General features: G+C 38.0%; 1 protein-coding gene across 1 annotated transcript in view; it reads right to left on the bottom strand.

The window, feature by feature from the left end:
* EDIL3 (EGF like repeats and discoidin domains 3) overlaps positions 1-19,099 on the bottom strand; it is a 451,805-nt gene extending 432,706 nt beyond the window's left edge. The window contains exon 1 of the mRNA XM_003261571.4: positions 18,531-19,099. Coding sequence (XP_003261619.1) covers positions 18,531-18,597 — 67 coding nt within the window. The 5' untranslated portion in view covers positions 18,598-19,099. The remainder of the gene's footprint in view (positions 1-18,530) is intronic.
* Between the last annotated feature and the right edge of the window lie 632 nt (positions 19,100-19,731).

Consider the following 19,731-nt stretch of genomic DNA (forward strand, 5'->3'; position numbering starts at 1 on the left):
GGATTGTGTCTCAGAATAACTGTCCTCTTTTAACAGCAAGACCACAATTAAGAAAATAATAATACCAGACATTTATTGAGAACCTGTATTGTGCCAGCATTTGTAAGCACATTACATGGGTTATATCTTTTAATCTCTACAGCAGCTCTATTAGATTGTTATTGCTTTATCCACACTCAAGGAATGAGGAAACAGGCTATGTATATAACCTCTAAAAGGTTTCAGGGCAAATAAATGTTTCATCCAGGATCCAATTCCTAGTCTATCTGATTAGAAAAATCTTTCTCTTAATCAATACAATACACCAATATGCCAGAAAGTTATAGCTCAAAGACTGAAGTTTTTTGATAAGTATTTTACCAAAAAGTAAAAAATCATATAAAATAAAATAAAGAAAAACAACAGTTTATTAACCGATTCTTTTTCTAAAATCAGAATGTGTACCAAGCATTGTGCTACAGCACCGTACACTGTTGCCACCAGCACCACCACCACCACCACCGTCACCGTCATCATAATCATCATGATCATCATCATATCCATCATGGGCCACAGATATGGTTCTATGCACTTAACCTCTATTAAACCCTCAAAATAACCTTACAAGTCAGGCCCTATTATTATCCCCATTTTATACATAAGAAAACCAAAGTTAGTAATCTGTTGAAGCAGAAAATCTGACTCTTGAAACCTAGGAGGTTTACTTTGTCTAATGTTTACTTCTTTAATTCATAATTACCATACTCTATGTAGATTTCTGTAATCTGTTTTGTACATTTTTCTTTCACATTATTCTAGAAATATGTAACTCTCTATGAACATTTTAATGGTACATATAATATGTGCTAATAAATTTTAAAATATTGTTAAAATGTTCTATTGTATCAGAAATGATAAATTATCAAAAACAGAAAGGGGGTAACAAGAAAGTATTCCACTAATTATGAAAGACTCTAGAAACAGTATTCACAAAAGTACCCACCAAACAGATTAGACTGCTAGTAGGTTAGTTATTTCAAAACTTAAGGAACAGAAAACTCATGTAGTATTTAAAATGTTTCAGGGAAGAAAAGCTCCCCAAGTAATTCTATCCATCTGGCATTTTTTCCAATACCAAGTTTAATAAAGTTAGCATAACATGTCATTTATGAAAATAGATGCAAATGTCCCAACAAAAATATTAGCAAATTACATTCAGATATATTTTAAATAATTATCCACAATGGCAAAAACATATAACAAAATACAATAGTTAAAACCAAGTACTACTGGCACACTAATAGAGAAGCAGCTTAATAAATAAGTCCCTGAAAAGATGCAAATTATATCATAGCATTTAGTGTATAATACATGTTTCTTTTTCTAACAGTTGTTTTAAGTCATGTGGGGAAGCACAGATAACCATTTGGTAGGAAAAACAAATAGCATTTCTTATACACTTAAATATAATGCCAATAGCAGAAATCATAAGGGGAAACACAAGCATATTTTATAAAATAAATCTTTTAAATTTAATGACTTTTTTTTTTTTTTTTTTGAGACAGGGTCTTGCTCTGTCACTTCCCAAGCTGGAATGCAGTGCTGTGATCACAGCTCATTGCAGCCAATTTTAACAACTTTTAACAAACATAATAAGTGCAATATAAAGGCAAATAAAATGTGAGAAAACATATTTGCAATAACTCACTTCCTTAATATTTTTGAGCAATGAGACTGAATCTCAGCACTCAATATAAAAAGGGAATCTGAGCTAGGAGCAGTGGCTCATGCCTGTAATCCCAGCACTTTGGGAGGCTGAGGCAAGAGGATAACTTATGGTCAGGAGTACAAGACTAGCCTGGCCAACATGGTGAAACCCTGTTTCTACCAAGAATACAAAAAATTAGCTGGGCATGGTGGCGCATGCCTATAATCTCAGCTACTTGGGAGGCTGAGACAGGCGAATCGCTTGAATCCAGGAGGCAGATGTTTCAGTGAGCCGAGATGGCTCCAGTGCACTCCAGCCCTAGATGATGGAGTGAGACTCTAAAAATTCCTACCCCATCCTTTCAACCAACTAGATAATTTGCTTGTTTATTTTCTGTTTCTCTCCATTACAATATAAGCTCTATGTGAGAAAAGATTTCCAGCTTTTTGATCGTTGTCATTTTAGCACTCAAAACACTTCTTATATCTGTCTCTCTGAGCTTAATAAAATGTTGTTGAATAAGTACAACTATAAGGTAAAAAGATTCCTGGAAGATTCTGAAGTAAGAAGCACCAAGAATCTGCCTCCCTACCTAGGCAACAATTGCACTGGCAGAATTTGTCTGATGTAATGATTTTGAAACTCTGGAATCTATTGAGGGGTTGAAACTTTCAGAGGATGGTTTTTTACAAAAAAATTTAAAAGACCATCCTAAGACCATATGAAATCTTGAAAAAGAAGAACCAATCTGGAGGACTCACACTTCCTTATTTTAAAACTTACTGCAATGCTACAGTAATCAAAACAGTGTGGTCTGACATGAACAGAGACATAGAAACAAATGGAATAGAATAGAAAGCTCAGAAATAAAAGTTTCATGTATATGGTGAGAGGATTTTTGACAAGCGTGCCAAAGCCATTTGATATGGATTGTCAATGGGGAAAGGACAGGTTCTTCAACAAATGTTGCTGGTAGAACGGAATATCCATATATAAAAGAATGAAGTTGAGCACTTACCTACATCGTATACAAAAATGAACTCAAAATAGAACAAATCTAAATCTAAGACCTAAAACTTCAAAACTCTGAGAAGTTTGTCTCAGGTTTAATTAATTAGGGTAAAAATTTCACAACATTAGATTTGGCAATGATTTCTTTAATATGACACGAAAGGCACAGGCAACAAAAGAAAAAATAAGCAAATTGGACTTATAAACATTAAAAAGTTTTGTATATCCAAATACACTACCACAGAATAAAAAGGCAACCCACGGAATGAGAAAAAAAATTGCAAAACACATCTGATAAGGAATTAATATCCAGAATATATAGAGAACTTTAAAACTCAACAACAACAAAAACAACGTGATTCAAAAATGGGCAAAGGAATAGATGTTTTCCCATAGAAGATATACAAATGGCCAATAAACACATGAAAAGATTCTCAACATCACTAACAGTTGGGAAAATGCAAGTCAAAACTAAAATGAGATACCATTTTACACCAATTAAGATGGCTACTAAAAAAGTAAAAATAAAAACCTAAAAAGCATAAAATAAAAAGTGTTGTAGAGTATGTGCACTCTTGGTGGGGATGTAGACTGCTATAGCTGCCGTGAAAAACAGTATGAAAGTTCCTCCAAAAATTAAAAATAGAATTACCATAGAATCCAGCAACTACATTTCTGGGTATATAACAAAGGAATTGAAAACAGACTCTGAAAGGGATACTTGCGAAGCCATGTTCATAGCAGCATTATTCACAACAGCAAAAACTTAGAATATATATGTATATATAATATATAAAAACATATATACACATATACACACATAAATACACACATACATATAAATATACACACACAACATATGCATACATATATACATACATACCATAAAGGAATAGTATACTATTTTGCCTTAAAAAGGAAGGACAACACAACATACACATACATACATATATAAACAAAGGAATTCTATTTTGCCTTAAAAGGGAAGAACAGTCTAACATATGCTACAAAACAAATGAACCTTGAAGACATTATGCTAAGTGAAATAAGCCAGTCTCACAAATAAGGTGTGATTCCACTTACATGAGGTACTTAGAGACTTAGAGTAGCCAAAATCACAGAAACAGAAAGTAAGATGGTGGCTGTCAGGGGCTGGGAAGAGGGAGAAATGGGGAATTATTGTTTAATGAGTATGGATGGGGTTTCTGCATTACAAGATAAAAAGAATTATGGAGATGATGGTCATAATGATTGCACAACATTATAAATGTATTTAATATCACTAAACTGTACACCTAAAAACATGACTGACATAGTAAATTTCATGTTATGTGCATTTTACCATAATAATTAAATTGAAAATTAAACCCCCAAACCCTGTATGATATGATCCATTTTATGGTTAAACATATACTTAAAGATACTTATTTATCTAAACAAGTCTCAAAGTACAGACACCAATATGTCGCCATTATACCTTTTCATCAATGAGTGTATACTTGCTTATAGGTTTCAACATAATTGAAATTTTAAAACAAAGACTAGAAATTAACTGCCTTTCCTCAAACCAACAACGATAATTGCTAAAGGCTTTTTCTTATCACATAAACAGGAGCAAAGTATTAGATTTTACAGTTTTAATTTTATACACCTTTTTCCATTCTATACCTTTTTAGAAAGATATGTCTATTTTAGACTTTTCAGATTAGAAGTGGAAATCACACAATTACCAGGGTCTCAAACATATAAATTGTTTTAGAACTATTGAGGCATTTAAGAAAGGTAGAAATACAGTTGCCTAAAGGGGAATAAACAGCAGTTTGCAGTGACATACAGATTGTCATTACACAAACAACTCTAAACAGAGCTGTTTAGAAGGTTCTCAGCTCCTAGGCAGACACAGTTCCCAGGTGTTGTCTCTTCCCCTCTGCCAAGTACTTCTGCTTTGAGCAGGTGTGACTGCATGGTGGGAGGAGGGAAAGAAGTTATGCTTGGAGGAAAGTTATTGCTGGTGGAGCTGATGGGAGTAACTGTCAGGGCACTGGGGCAATTAGTAGATCAGAGGGCTACCTGCAGCTCCTCCATATGATAATTAAAAACTCCACTAAGTCCTTTTTTTTGTTGCACATACTTTTCCTGTCAAACCTGGATAATAAAATAAATAAATAAAATAAAAGTTTACTGTCTAGCTCCCATATAGTATTAAAAATATTTTATTGTAATTTGGCAACCACAGATAAAACCTGAATCTTCCTTTTAAACTGTTTATAAATTAGACAGTTATGGAAACAGTAAGTCACTTATTTATTCAGCTCTTGGAGTTTGCCACTACTAAAGTATTTATTGCTTTTTAATAATGTATCATTTGTACCATGATTCACAAGTCAATGCATCAGTGCATCAAGTAGATAACAATTTATTAAATAACTTAATGGGTCTATCAAAGGAACACATTTTTAACGATAAAAAGATGTATATACCAGCAGAGTTGTTTTTCATGCATGCATGCATAAATTCAGAAAATAAATATTAACTGAGTGCCTACTATATGTAAGGTACCACATTTGGAGCTGGATATACATTAAGTAACAGAGATATTCTTCCTGCCTTCATCAAGCTTACAGTCTATTGGAAATAAGATAAAAAATAAATTAGCAAATAAATGATTATACTATAATTTTTGAAAAGTGTTATAATATATTTAATAATGGTACAGTGATAGAATAATAACATGGAAATATGATGTGTATGTATGTGTGTGTTTGAGTTACTTGGATAAGACGACCAGAGAGAGATTCTCCCAGGCTGTGCAGTTCAAGCTGAGGGATGAGTTAGAAACAGAAAATCTGCAACATATAGAAGGAGATACATATATATAAAAAGTATATATATATATATAAGTATATATATATAAAGTATATATATATATAAGTATATATATATAAAGTATATATATATAGAGAGAGAGAGAGAGAAAGAGAGAGAGAGAAATGATAATTTTGAGAAGATCATGAATACTTACAGACCCCCCCACCAATATGAAATAAAAAAGCTAAGGGCAGAAATTTGTGTGTTGCATTATTATTTAGCACATATGTACATGATACAAAATAACAGTAAATAGCATAATAATATTATGTGTAAGAAATGAAGTTAGGTTACTCCATATCTATGAGGGGAAAGCATATCTTATATAATAGTAGTAATAATTATACTAAATGAAGAGTGAAAAAAATAAGTAAAATTCTAGTGAAGGCAAATGCATCATAAAATTATGAAAAATAATATATATTCTACCTAAATATCATTTGAAAATGTGCAGCTTGACAGAAAAAAATAACTAGCAAAACAATAAATTAAACAATAAACCATTACTTCCTATCTTCTTATTCATTCCCTGTAGAACCCCAATTTAACCTTTCAGTCCCACCACGATCTATGGATCCCATCGCTTTTTGATAGTACTCATTTTATTAGTGCCAGAGATGGGAAAAGAACTTTAGAAATTATCTTAGTTTGAGATTTAATGTCAATTTAAAGATTAAAAATTCAGAATGTAGCTTCAAAAATTAAAAAATACAGACTAATGTATGTGGCAGTATTTTAGGGAAGCACATCCTTGGAATTCTCTGTTGAGTTTTTGGCAAGCCTGTTGAATGAATATGTAGGCTACTTGGATGGATTCCAAATGAAACAACTAAAATGATGAAAGGAATGGCTTACAAGGACAGATTAAATGAAAAAATATGTACGACTTCAGCATGTCAGAAACTAAAAAAGAAACATTATGGTTTACCAATATTTGAAACATGTAAATTTGAGGAAAAACAAGAACTTTGTGTACAAGGTACACAATTATGAGTATATTAAAAGGATAGATTAAACTATTCCCCTGGTAATGTTAATTGTTTTACAGTGAGAACATTTGCACAAATGACCCACGGATAGGCGAGAATTAAAACCGCCAAGCAGACATATTCGACATTCCTAGTAACCTAAACTATGCAGACCTCAAAATACATAGAGGGCCATCTGAACAAGATAAAGTAGGTCAGGGAACAACTGCAGAAATCTTCCTATCCCCCAGCTGTGTTTTAAATTTAGAAGGAATTCTTCCGTGGATTTGGGGCTTTTCTCTGTAAGTGTGCTGCAGTGAAAAGATTCCTCGATTTGGATCTATAAGACCTAGTTTTGAGTGCTGAATACTTATTCTATTCTCAGTCCATATCCTCATCTGTCACCAGGGATAACAAAAACCCCTCAGGTTGTTGTGGGTTTTAAAAGAGCTGTTTCTATGAACACATATTATATGTACTTAAAAGCATTGCTCTTGGTGAGATATATCCATTATTATTAAGATTGTAATGTGTCAAAAGCTATAGGATGAAGACTGTCAAAGAGAATAATGCCTGAGACTAGGCAATTACCTATCTGTCCTCTGCTTAGAGTAAATCGGCTCTCCTCCAGGACACTGCTTACCTAGCAACCCTCTTAACTGGATACTGTTTCTCCTCATATAACTTCGGGTCTGAACACGTGGTAGCAGCTCCTTTGCTGCTCCAGGCCACGTCCAGAACATTTTCCCTCCTCTCTCTCTAAAAATGCCCAGTTTTAATTTCATGTCATCTTTGCTCCTCTACCATTCCTTAGTATAAGTACTCCTGATCTCTGAACTACACCCCCTCATTCCTTAAAGATTTCTGTTTTTGGTTTGCTGTCATCCTCCCCAGCATTTCTTGGGGCACAAGATTTTGTGATTTTAATAACCACAAAGATGATTTTTCCAACACCTGGCCATTTGGTGCCAATTTTCTTCCAATCATCATGTCTTCTACCGTCCCTGAAACATAACTTCTATAGCCATACTCTCATGTTTATAATTACCAAAATTTTAATTACATTGGAATTATTACGATGCCTCCAAAATCTTTTTCCTCCAACCATCACTTCCTGTCTTCTTATTCATTCCCTTTAAAACCCAATTCAACCTTTCAGCCCTAGCAGAATCTATAGATGCCATCACTTTTTGATAGTACTAATTTTCTTAGTGCCAGAGATGGAAAAAAGACTTTAGAAATTATCCTAGTTCAAGATTTCGTAAAGCAAAAATGGTGAAATCATCCAGATAAAGCAAAAATGGGTGTAATCAACAGAGAAATTTGTAAGTGGGTAAATACTTCTGGAAATGCATAACCACAGCCACCAGGTTGGGAAAAACATGTAAGAAGGATTAGAAATTACAGTAGTGACCAAGAGTAGCGTCAGTAGGAATGAAGGGTTAGGAAAGGTAAAAGCTAGAAAATTCTGGTAGGAGACAGAAACTCTGAGAAATTTAAAATACTGGTAGCTGAGTAATTGCATGTGATGCGAAAATCTAATAAATAGCATTGCCAGTAGGCACTTAAAAATAGAGATGGGAATCATTAATGTTGGGATCTTCCAGGAAGTTTAATATCAGAATGTTAAAAGGGCTACAAGCTCATATGTAAAAGTTTTTAAGGGGATGAATGATGGAGAAGAAACAAGGTTCTGAAGCCACAGAGGAAGTAAAGCATGTTATGAAGGTTAGTAATGGGCTCCAAAGGGGAAAGAAAGTGTTATGTACTAATGGAAAGAAAGAAAGTGTTAATGTTGAGAAGCAATTTGAAATAGTTTTTGAAAAAGCAAGCAGTATGCCAACCTCTCCTTTTCATCTCGAGTCCAAGAACTGGAAAAAAAAAAAAAAAGCACAACTATAATTACCTCAAGTAAAGTAGTACAGGAGAAAAGAGTAAAAAATAAGTTGGAATCAGAACATATAGATTCAAATTGAAACGACTCACTCCTTGAATTCCAGGTCATATGACTTTTTTGAATCTCAAGTCCTTATCTGTTAAATTAGATTAAGAATATGTTCTTTGCTTATGTTCCCTAAAGTGGAAATGTTTCCTAAAGTGGAAAATACTTATGTTTCCTAAAGTGGAAAATGCTTATGAAATTTTAACCACTGTTTTATTATTTTGGGGGAATAAATATAATAATGCATGTGGAGGTAAATTCCAACAGTTAAACAATTTACAGATATACTAAGGAAGAAAATGATGAGGATGAGCTCATGTTAGATGGCATATGATATGGTTTGGCTCTGTGTCCCCACCCAAATATTATCCCAAATTGCAATCCCCACGTGTTGAGTGAGGGACCTGTAATCCCCAAGTGTCCAGGGAGGGAGGTGACTGAATCATGGGGGTGGTTTCCCCCGTGCTGTCTTGAATAGTGAGTAAGTTCTCAGGAGATTAGATGGTTTTATAAGTGTTTGGAAGTTCCTCCTTCCCTATTCTCTCTCTTGCTGCCATGTGAAGAAGGTCCTTGCTTCCCCTTCGGCTTCCACCATGATTGTAAATTCCTGAGGCCTCTCCAGCCATGTGGAACTGTGAGTCAATTAAACCTCCTTGCTTTATAAATTACCCAGTCTCAGGTATTTCTTTTTTTTTTTTTTTTTTTTTTTTTTTTTTTTTGATACGGAGTCTCTCTCTGTCACCAGGCTGGAGTGCAGTGGCATGATCTCAGCTCACTGCAACCTCCACCTCCCAGGTTGAAGCAATTCTGCTGCCTCAGCCTCCTGAGTAGCTGGGACTACAGGCACACACCACCACACCCAGCTAATTTTTGTATTTTTAGTAGAGAAAGGGTTTCATCATGTTGGCCAGGATGGTCTCGATCTCTTGACCTCGTGATCTGCCCACTTCGGTCTCCCAAAGTGCTAGAATTACAGGCGTGCGCCACTGCACCCGGCCTTCAAGTATTTCTTTATAGCAGTGTGAAAATGGAATAATACAGCATAATTCTCATTGTTTTGTAAAATACTTAAAATTAATCCAGTTTGAGGGTTTTTTAAAAAAATAAACCATATTTTCGTTGAATAATTCTTCACATAAACCAGAAAAAAAAAATGTTCTAATTGATGTGGTTTGTGACTATTTGGTGCTTTTGTTTGGCTAAAACTTCTTAATGGGGTTATGTGGAAATAAAATTAAATGAGGATGAGATGTAAGGCAAATTAAATATCTTCATTACACTAGGAGAAATAAAAACCTTGTTAACCTCTAAAGTCACTTCGTACTATATGATGTATCTGAAAATTACAGAGAAAGCATGCTTCTACACATCACATTGAACAGCAATGAAATCCTAGAAAATTAAAATAAATCAAAAAATTGTGCTGAAATCAAACTAAATGGCAAGATTTAAAGAAAATGATTTTAAACCACTTCCCAAGTGCTCATCTTCTTTCCATCTTCACTATTCTTACCAGTGATGCATTCTAACACATTAACACTTTCTGACCAAGTGAATGAGCATATTCCTTTATTCCTGAATGTGAAAAAAAGAACTTTACACTTTACCAACCTAAATTTGAAAATTTTAAATTATTGTCCCAAGAGAATAATTTAATCCTTCTAAAATAACTACTAGTTAAATAATGGTTAGACATAATGTGTGTGTTTTACAAATAATAAAATCATTTAACAAAATATCTCCATGATATACAAGATGTGTCACTCATTGAGACAGAGCATCGTCTAATAGTTAAGAGGGCAAGCTCTAGATCTTAATTTTAACATGCTACTTAGTAGCTCCATGATCTTGGGAAGTTATTTAACCACTCTATATCTCCATTTTCTCATTTATATTTCAATAATAATAGCACATGCCTCAATAGTTTTGAGAATTAAAGATGATAATTAGAATACTGGAACACATAGTATGCAGTCAATACATGTTAGACTTGAAAGATATTAGAAAGAATGTACCTTGTTAACTTATGTAAGACTCTTAATGCTGACATGATGGTGGTCCCTAAGTAATGAAAAGAAAGTGAAAAAAATAAAAACACAGAATGATGCCTGAAAAATTACTGTTTCTAGGCAAAAATCAAATTTAGTCAGAAATGTCAGAACCTTGCACCTAAAAAAGGGAACAATCACTAAGAAGCAGCTTTTCTTTTAATTGAAGGTTCATTACAAACACAGTTAGGTACTTTATATCCTGCCTGCACTTGAATATTATATTATCAACAATGCTCTTGCAGGAGTGTTGAGAAATGTTTTCAAAGTAGGCTCATTCTACAACACACATTATAAGGAATAGTTATGTAAGAAAGTGAGAAACACAGCTTTTAAAGTTCCTGAAACTACTTTGACCTATTTTTATATATAAGAGACATACTGCTGTTTAAAATGTGCAAGTACTTTTACAGGCAAACCGATGGGGGTGGGTAGCTACATTCAATTCAATATATATTAAGTGTCTCCTTGGGTCTTCTTGTTTGTTTTGCCTGGTACTATTCTAAGTCCTAGCTCAGTAGAAAGCACAAAACATGAAACAAGAACTTGGCATATAAACATTAAAGCACCGTGAATGGTAATTTGGTTTTTGTTTGTCTGTAAACAACATTCCAGAAAAGTTAGCATTTATAATACGGAATTTAAACTATAGAAAGATAAATAAACAGAAAAAATAGCATAGTTAAAATTAAAGTTCATATAGTATTTGGAAAGAAAATGTGATAGAAAGAGTGCAGCAGAGGCCGGGCACGGTGGCTCACACCTGTAATCCCAGCACTTTGGGAGGCCGAGGTGGGTGGATCGCGAGGTCAGGAGATTGAGACCACCCTGGCTAACACAGTGAAACCCCGTCTCTACTAAAAATACAAAAAATTAGCCGGGTCTGGTGGCAGGCGCCTGTAGTCCCAGCTATTCGGAAGCTGAGGCAGGAGAATGGCGTGAACCTGGGAGCTTGCAGTGAGCCGAATTGGCGCCACTGCACTCCAGCCTGGGCGACACAGCGAGACTCTGTCTCAAAAAAAAAAAAAAAAAAAAAAGAGTGCAGCAGAGATGCGAGCACAGACCTAAGGCTCAGGCCTGTAGGTGGGAGACTGCCCTATATTACAGAGAGGGATTTGTCCATTTATTTCAAATAAAAAATATTCTCCAATGTTTCCACTCAATTGTTTTGGACTTTCCTGATTGTGTCATGAGCCCATTTCATCCTGGCTGACCTCAAATAATCCCCAGAATCAGTAAAATCGAAATGGTTCCCCTGACTTAAAGTACAAGAGGGGATTTAAAGGATTATTTTGCATTCCCAAAGTATACCACTTTGTTAAATACCAAGCACAAACCTTAAGGAATGCATGGTGGCCTAACCCCATTTAGAGATTATCATCTTCAAATCAAGCATATATCATCTAACGAGAGATTAAAACCTTGGTCTTCCCATTTATGAAATATTATATCATATTAAATTATTTTAAGAGGTCAATCATTTTGATACAAACCTGTTTTAGAAAAGACAAAAGGCAAAGCTAAGTCAATCTTCTTTCTCCACAGTAACAATCACATTCAAAAGTGCTTTAGTGCTTAAAAAGCCGTCGCCTAAATTCTTGTACTTAAATCCTCCATTCTAAGTCACACACTATAAATCTGAACAATTCCTACACAGTTACTATCACTATAATAATGCATATTTTAAAACAAAATAGCAGCACATTTTCTAAAATATAACCAAATAATTGCAGGGCATTTTATCTACATTGTAAGCATACTTTGTAAAAAAGTCTACTTCTTTTTTACAAAATTGAGTTTTGTGTCTTCTAAAACTTTATTACCTTAGAAAAAAATAACTTAAAAATACCAACATTTTATTTGACACAATGGGAAAAGAAGTCTTAAATAAGTACATTGTTCAGATATCTAGCTATTTCACCATTAAGCAGGTTTTCAAGCTTAAACATTTTTGACCAAACCTTTTTTTTTAATAATGTGTACATTTCACTGCATTTGCACCCAAAAAATGTTGGACATCTTGCAATGAGGCTTTCTCTAGGTTGCAAAACCAGCATTAGCACCAGTTATTGCATTCTCTTATATGGTGATACACTTACCACCTCCCACCCCAAACGCCCCCAAATGCATGTACCCAGTTTTTTGTACTGCAAAGTATCACTGCTTTTACATACACTATTCAAGTCTCCTCTTTGTCTAAAAGTTGGCATGTTTACTGCTCTGATTAAGCCTGACCTATTACCTCATATGCTTTTCACTTTCTGGATTCAGTTTATAGAGGGCCCAGAAACTTGAAAGCCAAGAGAAATAAGCTTTTCTATGATACATGATCTAAGACCTAACTATGACATCTATTTTTGTGGTCAGAAGTTTCTGATTCTTTGTCCTAGGTTCTCAGCTATGTGATATGTGGATGAAGCTTCAAGGCAAGTGGCTTCTCCACAAGTGAAGTGGATATAAATTACTGTATACTTGATAGCTTTAGGCGGGATGGTGTGATCAAATCAAGGTGTAAAATCTTGAGTTGTTCCATGATTTAGATCCCAATTTATTTCCACTTATGTTTTAAACTTCAGGTTTGGTAGGCAGAGGTTTGACATTATCATCTTCCTTTTCTTTCCTCACAAAAAGATAAGTTACAGGTTTCACAATGTTTCAAAGGTTTGCAATCTTTTAATAATGATGACAAAATATCATTATCAATTTTACAGTAGATGTTGTGTCCTATTTGCCTTATACCAAGGAAATGAGGGAGGAGGGGAGAGGAGGAGAAAGAGATGGAATAAAGGAGAGAGAAATTTTTATCTTAGGAGAACTCTGACACAGAAAGAATGCCACTGGAAACCGACTGTTTAGCACAATGTCAGTGACTGTATAGAAAAAGCTCCTTAAAAGGGTGTAATGGTGAATCTGTAACATAGTTTTGAGGGCTACATCAGCAGATGCTGGAACTAAAAGTTATCAGTTAAAGGTCAAGTGAAATCAAAATAAATTAGTTCAAGTCCCTGACAGCAGTTGATGCAGAGGAGTCACATATATAGAAATTAATAACTGGCTTAAATGGGGTATAACAAAGCTTTATTTATCATGACATTTGTCTCTTTTGGCCACATGACTTGTTTTATGTAGAATCTTGCAAGATCTAAAAAACATACACTTTACCATAATGACAAAAAGAGTAAATAAAAGCATTCATCTCTTTCCAGTGCAGTAGATGCATAGGAATAAATAGTTGAGTGTATATGTCTGTGTAAATCAATATAACAGAATTGCTATTTAGGAAACTTACAGTTCATATGAAGAATAAGCTTAGAAAGCATGGTATAAATTTCATTAATAATTGTTTTACTAGAAACACCTCATAGTTCTCCGTGTTTTTCCTTGGAAGGTACTTAGAGGACTCCCTCTAAAGTAATAGTTCAACCTAAGTGTGCACTTGAATGTCTGTGTTTCCAAGTTAAAATCCTATAGTAGAAGGATTCTACCTTACAATGCCCTCTTGTTTTCTTCCTCAGGGAAGTGCTGAAAACTAACTAATAACACTAGTTTGGTAGAGAGTAGAAAGTTACTTTATGTGGATCTGCAGATTCACATTTATGACTTTACTTCTTTTATTTTTCCTTTTATTTTTTTTTTCCTTTAAAAGATCTTCGTTGATTATCCTGACACCTGCTGGTGAGGGCACAGTTGATTCTAGTCTACTTTTCCCTTCAACAGCTTGCTCAAATCAAAGATTTTTAGGGGTATTTTCAGTGACAAGTGATAATACATTCAGTTTAAGTATTCATAGTACTTAAATTCCTGCTGTATCACATAGGAAACCATGAGAAACATTTTAATAATTACTTCACATTGGCAGCCATTTGACTCTGTCTATAAATACATGTTTGCTTTGATTAAGCAAACAACATTATAATCATTACATGGACTATGATAAAAATAAAGAAATCATTTTAGAGGAATATTTATATAGTCTATAACTATAGAACATCTAAGGAAGATGCTAAGCGTCTTCCTTAAAACACAGAGCAGAACTGAATAATAGGAATGACTTAGCTTTGGTTTTCTGCTTTTTAAAATAATAATGTTAATTTTCAACCTACTTAGCAAATATAAAGTAAATGATTAACTAGGATAGAAGCCATAACACTAAACACATATTTGCAAAATTTGCTATTTTTTACTCAGTATCTAAATGTTATGACTTACTTCAGACTTGAACTGAGTTCTGAAGCCTGCACTTTCTTTGGCAGAGACACAATGAACCTATTACATCTTAATCTTACTCAAAGCTATCACACCTGCAAGTGTGTGCAGTAAACAACAAATATCAGAATTACTTTTTTAGGCTTCAAGAAACTCTCAAAGGAAGCAACTTTTAAAAATTATACACAAATGACAACATATACAGTTCATCCCATTACGCAAAATCCTTCAAAAATGAAAAGTTTTACCTAATTAAGACTTCGTCTTGAAATTAATAAAATTAATAGCTGGTACTACTAATTTAACTCTAAAAACTATCAAGCTTATATTTTTAATGGTATTGAGTAACCATGCTACTTTATTTTAGTCATGTATATCTTATTCCTTCCCTTTACATTGCTATAATTTTATGAGAAGAAAAAAATCACATGTATCTAGAGAGAAAAGCAAACTTTATTAAATATTTATTTAAAATACCCTAGATTTTGAATACATGATTTATATGAACGTTGATGTCAATATAGTTGAGAAAATTATAACATAGTTTTAATTTAGAAAAGTGTTCAGAAATACATTTGCCTAGTTTTGAAGATTTTTGCAACTTCAAGATTAAAGAAGGAAAAATAGACCATCTCAATTTTTTCCTGATTTTTTTAAATTATTGTAAGTCTTTTCCCAAAACCATATACATTTAAAACAAATACATTTTAATTCTAAGGAAACATTTCAGGAAAAATCAGAAAAACATTTTCAGAACCAGAGGAAAAAACTGTGTGTTGTATCACCACAGTGGCCAAAATATTGCATTATTGTTAAACTTTCACATGAGAATACTTTATTTTCACTTAATTCTTATTTTAATTTGATATTTCAGAATTATTTTTGTATGTTTTACCTTGACTCTGAAGTTAGCATTTATTTTTAAAGTGTAAAATTTAATGGTCAGGTAAATTAGGCAATGAAGACATCAATATGTAATAATATAATAAGATAAAAGGAACTCCTTATTTCTGTATAAATATAACTATACTAATCATAAAAGGTTAGTGTTATCTGGAGTGAGACTGTTCAGGTATTAATTTATTCTCATGTAAAATTAACTAAAAATCGCCATTGATTAAAAAAAGAAAATGCAAATGCCAATGATTCATAGTATTTAGGACATGTCTAGACATTTTTAGACAGTGCCATTTGCTTAAAGACTTCAGGCACAAACTGCAGGCACAGGGACAGATTGCATAAGATATCACGTGCTTGCTGCAACTGTATGCATGTTATTGAATTTTTTAGAGCAACCCATACCATGAATAATTTAATAGTTAATAAAATATTCAATCTGACTGATCTATTGGTTTATTTTTAAAATAACGACGACTAATAAAAGGAGTTACATATCCTTATCAAATCCCAGGCATTAATGCAAGTAAATTGCAACCCATACGTAGGGAAAACACCAATTTCTAAGAGACAAGAGATTAATGATTGGGGGCAGGAAGGAGTGCAAGGAAAATTCTGTGTTAGCACTGGCTTCAATAAGTTTGCCTGAAGTTTAATTGTTTGGAACTGTCACGGAAGCTGTACTCTGCCTTCTGCAGAGGTGAGGGAGAAAAAATTAGAGAAGTGCAAGTTTTAACAGAAAGGGCTAATGCAAAATGGCCTATTTCTTTTTCCTAAAGCCTTTCCCCTGTCCTCACAGGCTAGCTGGGGGAAAAAGGGAAAAATCTCCTGAAGAATATGGAGTATCCAGCTTCCCGAGCATTGTCTAAGAGAACCAGGATGGAGAGTCCAGGCAACATCTCCGTGGTTGGCTTGTCTGGCGGAGTAAGCTGTGCCCTCGGTGCGAGTATCTTCAGGAGACAGAGCTCCCGGCTGCAGCCAGCCGGAACTTGCCGCGCCTCGGGGCTCCCGCAATCAGACCCAGCCAGGCAAGCGCGGCCACATAGACTAGACGCAGTATCTTCTCCTCCACCCCTCGCCGCCCTCCACCTCGGAGCGGGGACGTACGGCGGTGGCGGTGACACAATGCGTGTGAGTGGGTGAGTGTGTTTTCGTGTTTGGGGTGGAAACGTAGGCGGGGAAGAGAAGGAGGCGAGGGGAGTGCCTGCAGTCCTTCCCCCTTCCCTTCCTGCTAAGAGATCAAAGTGCAGAGGAAATCCAGACGGGAAATGAAAGAAAGGAAAAACAGCAGCCGTGGAAGCACTCTCTTTTTTATATCTCTGGAGACTCGGCCGAGCAACTACTGGAACCATTACCATTTCTTAACCTTTAGTGGAGTGGCTGCCTCTGCCTAATAACTAGAAGGGCACTTTGTAAACGCAGGCGAGGCACACACCTACACACACGCCTACACGCTGGGGGAAAATAGCCACATTCTGAGGGAAGGAGGGAGGCCCAGGCAAGGCGCGGCCATGGATCTCTACTGCCAGAACTGCGAGGGCATCTGGCCAGCAACACCCGGCTTCTTGGGCGAACAGTCGCCCAAGAGTCCACAATTTTCTTGTGACTCAAATAGATGGATAGGTGCATGGACGGATGGTGCAGAATATTCATACTCTGTCTAATCTCAAGTGGATTGGAGTCGACGCATTTTTAAATCCATCTACCTTTTTTAGAGGCACAGCATTTAAAACCGCGTAATTCACTCAGCTCTCCACTTGAAGCTGCCTGCAGAGGATTCTATTACCCGCGGATCCCTCATAAGGGGCCGCCCGCATCTGTGAGCGCAGAAGTGGCACAGCACCCCCACGCATAGCTCCCACTCGCCTCCCCACACACTCTGCGGCCCCCGCTGCCCTTTTCCGGCGACACCTTCAGCCCCAGCCGGCGGCGAGACCCAGGTCAGGACAAGAGTTTGTATGGACAAGCTGCACCTCGCAGGCGACCTGGAAGTCGCCTAAACTACTTAGCAGGACACTCGTCGAAGTCCTGCGTTTTCTTTTAAATGCTTTTTTTCTTTTTAATTTAATTTTTATTTTTGTGTTTTTATTTTTTCGTGCAATTCACAGAAGGCATGACCCTACAAGCTCTTACAACTTTTCCGCTCCTGGGCGGGGACGCGAGGGGTGGCTTGCCCCGCACTATTCCCTATTACCAAGAGTTAACACTGGTACCCGGAGGGGGTGCGCAGCTAAGCTCCAGGCCCCTGGGGTCAGACTAGGAGAGGCGGGTTCCTGGGGTTTGCTGTAATCCATGCTGCGCGTCTGGGATGGGGAGGCAGGAGAAAGCTGAAGTGACCTGTCAGACTCCTCTACACCTCACCCGCGGCCAAAACGCCCAGCGCCGGGTCTGGGTTTGCGAATGGCTCAGCCCAGGCCCTGCGCCAGAGCACCGCACCCGGGGGCGGACGGCCCCGCAGCTCCCCAGCCTCTTCCCGCATCAACTAGCTGACGCCCGGGCGCACTGGATTCCCCCACTCCCGCCCCCACGAAAGCCCTGCCCGGCGTCTGCAGTCAGCATCGCCCGCACTGCCTAGGGAGGGTTTGCGCCGAGACCCAGTGACCGAGTGAGCCACGGAGTCGCTGGTCCTGGGGACGTTGTCTTCTACCGCTCCCCACCGTCCTCCTCTTTCCTGTATTTCACCCCGGTACTCCGCACCCTTCTCCCAGCTCGGCCCCGCGCACTCTGCTCAGACTTTGCAAGCACTTTCTCGGGGCACCCAAGACTCGACGCCTCCTCCGCGCCGCCAGCGGCGCTCTCCACCCTTGGCACGCCCGAGGGACCGCCTCCGGCCCCCTGCGCAGCGTTTCCCAGGGGACTCCCAGCCCATCCCTCACCCAGAGGGCCGGGTCCCGACGCCTCACCTTTGCCGAACTGGGGGACACCGAGGCTGAGCCCGACCAAGAGCCAAACGGCTACCGAGCGCTTCATGATCCCGTCTCCCGGACGTGACCCCGGCTGGTCAGGGGTCGTCGCAGAGGTCAGTGTAGCCGAAGAGGCACCGCAGGGCAGCAGCAGACTCCGCCCCTACTAAAGAATTCAAGAAGACGTTCTCTTTCCGCAGCGCTTTCTTAAATTCTTGGAGAGGGCGAGAGTGGTGACTAAAGAGAGGAACCTTTCCTCCCTTTTTGCCTGCGCTCCGGCGCGCGGAGGTGGGTGAGCTCCGGGGGGCCGCCGGCGGGCTCAGCCCTTCGCTGAGGGTGGGTCCCGGCAGAGGCGCGGCGGGCGGGGCGTGGGCTTCCGCGGCCGCCCCAGGTCTCCTGCGCGGGCAGGCAGACCCACCGGCAGACGGGCGGACGGGGCGCTGGGCTCTCGCTGTTCTCCGCGCCGCGGCTGCGGGGCTTCTGACTTGGAGAACAATGAAGCGTGAGCTGGAGGGGAGCGAGCGGGCCGCCGGGAGCGCACTGTGTACAAACAGAGGCGGCGTGCGTGTGAGTCTGAGCCTGGCAGGCGCGCTCCCCACTCCCCCGGCGCCCGCCCGCCCTCCGCCCGCCCTCCGCCCGCCCTCTTATTCACTCCCCGGGTCTCCCCCTCCTCTCTCTCTTTTCCTCTCTCTCTCTCTCTCTTTTGCTCTCTCTCTCTTTCCTCCCTCCTCCCCTCCTCTTTCAGCTCCTCCTGCTGTAAGAGAAAAGGGAAACAACTGCAGCCACACCCTAGCACCTAGCACCTGCCACCACCTCTGAAGTTCCTGCATTGCCTGTACCTTCTCCGCACATGCTGGAGACTGTGGGGTTAAGAGCTGCACCCTTGCTGCCTGAGAGTCCCTTGGATGCCAGCATTGACTTTATAATTAACCACGTTAAGGATTCCCCTGAACTTCCTTTCTCAGTATAACCAGGAAAAGAAGTTAAGAGATTTTGAAAAGTGACTCTTGGGGCACAAAACTGCATGAGAGACAGAACCCTGCAAAGTGAATTGCCCCGTATTTCTCAGGAACTGCAACGTAGTCAGCAACCAGACTCTAATCAACTAAGACAGGGCTCTGCTGTTCTGTCTACATTTTAGTTAGCTCCAGGGCTGGGGAGAGAGGGTTGTGGGCTCATCAGTTCACGAGGGCAAAAGGGT

The sequence above is a fragment of the Nomascus leucogenys genome, chromosome 2 (genome assembly GCF_006542625.1).
Source record: "Nomascus leucogenys isolate Asia chromosome 2, Asia_NLE_v1, whole genome shotgun sequence".
NCBI lineage: Eukaryota > Metazoa > Chordata > Mammalia > Primates > Hylobatidae > Nomascus > Nomascus leucogenys.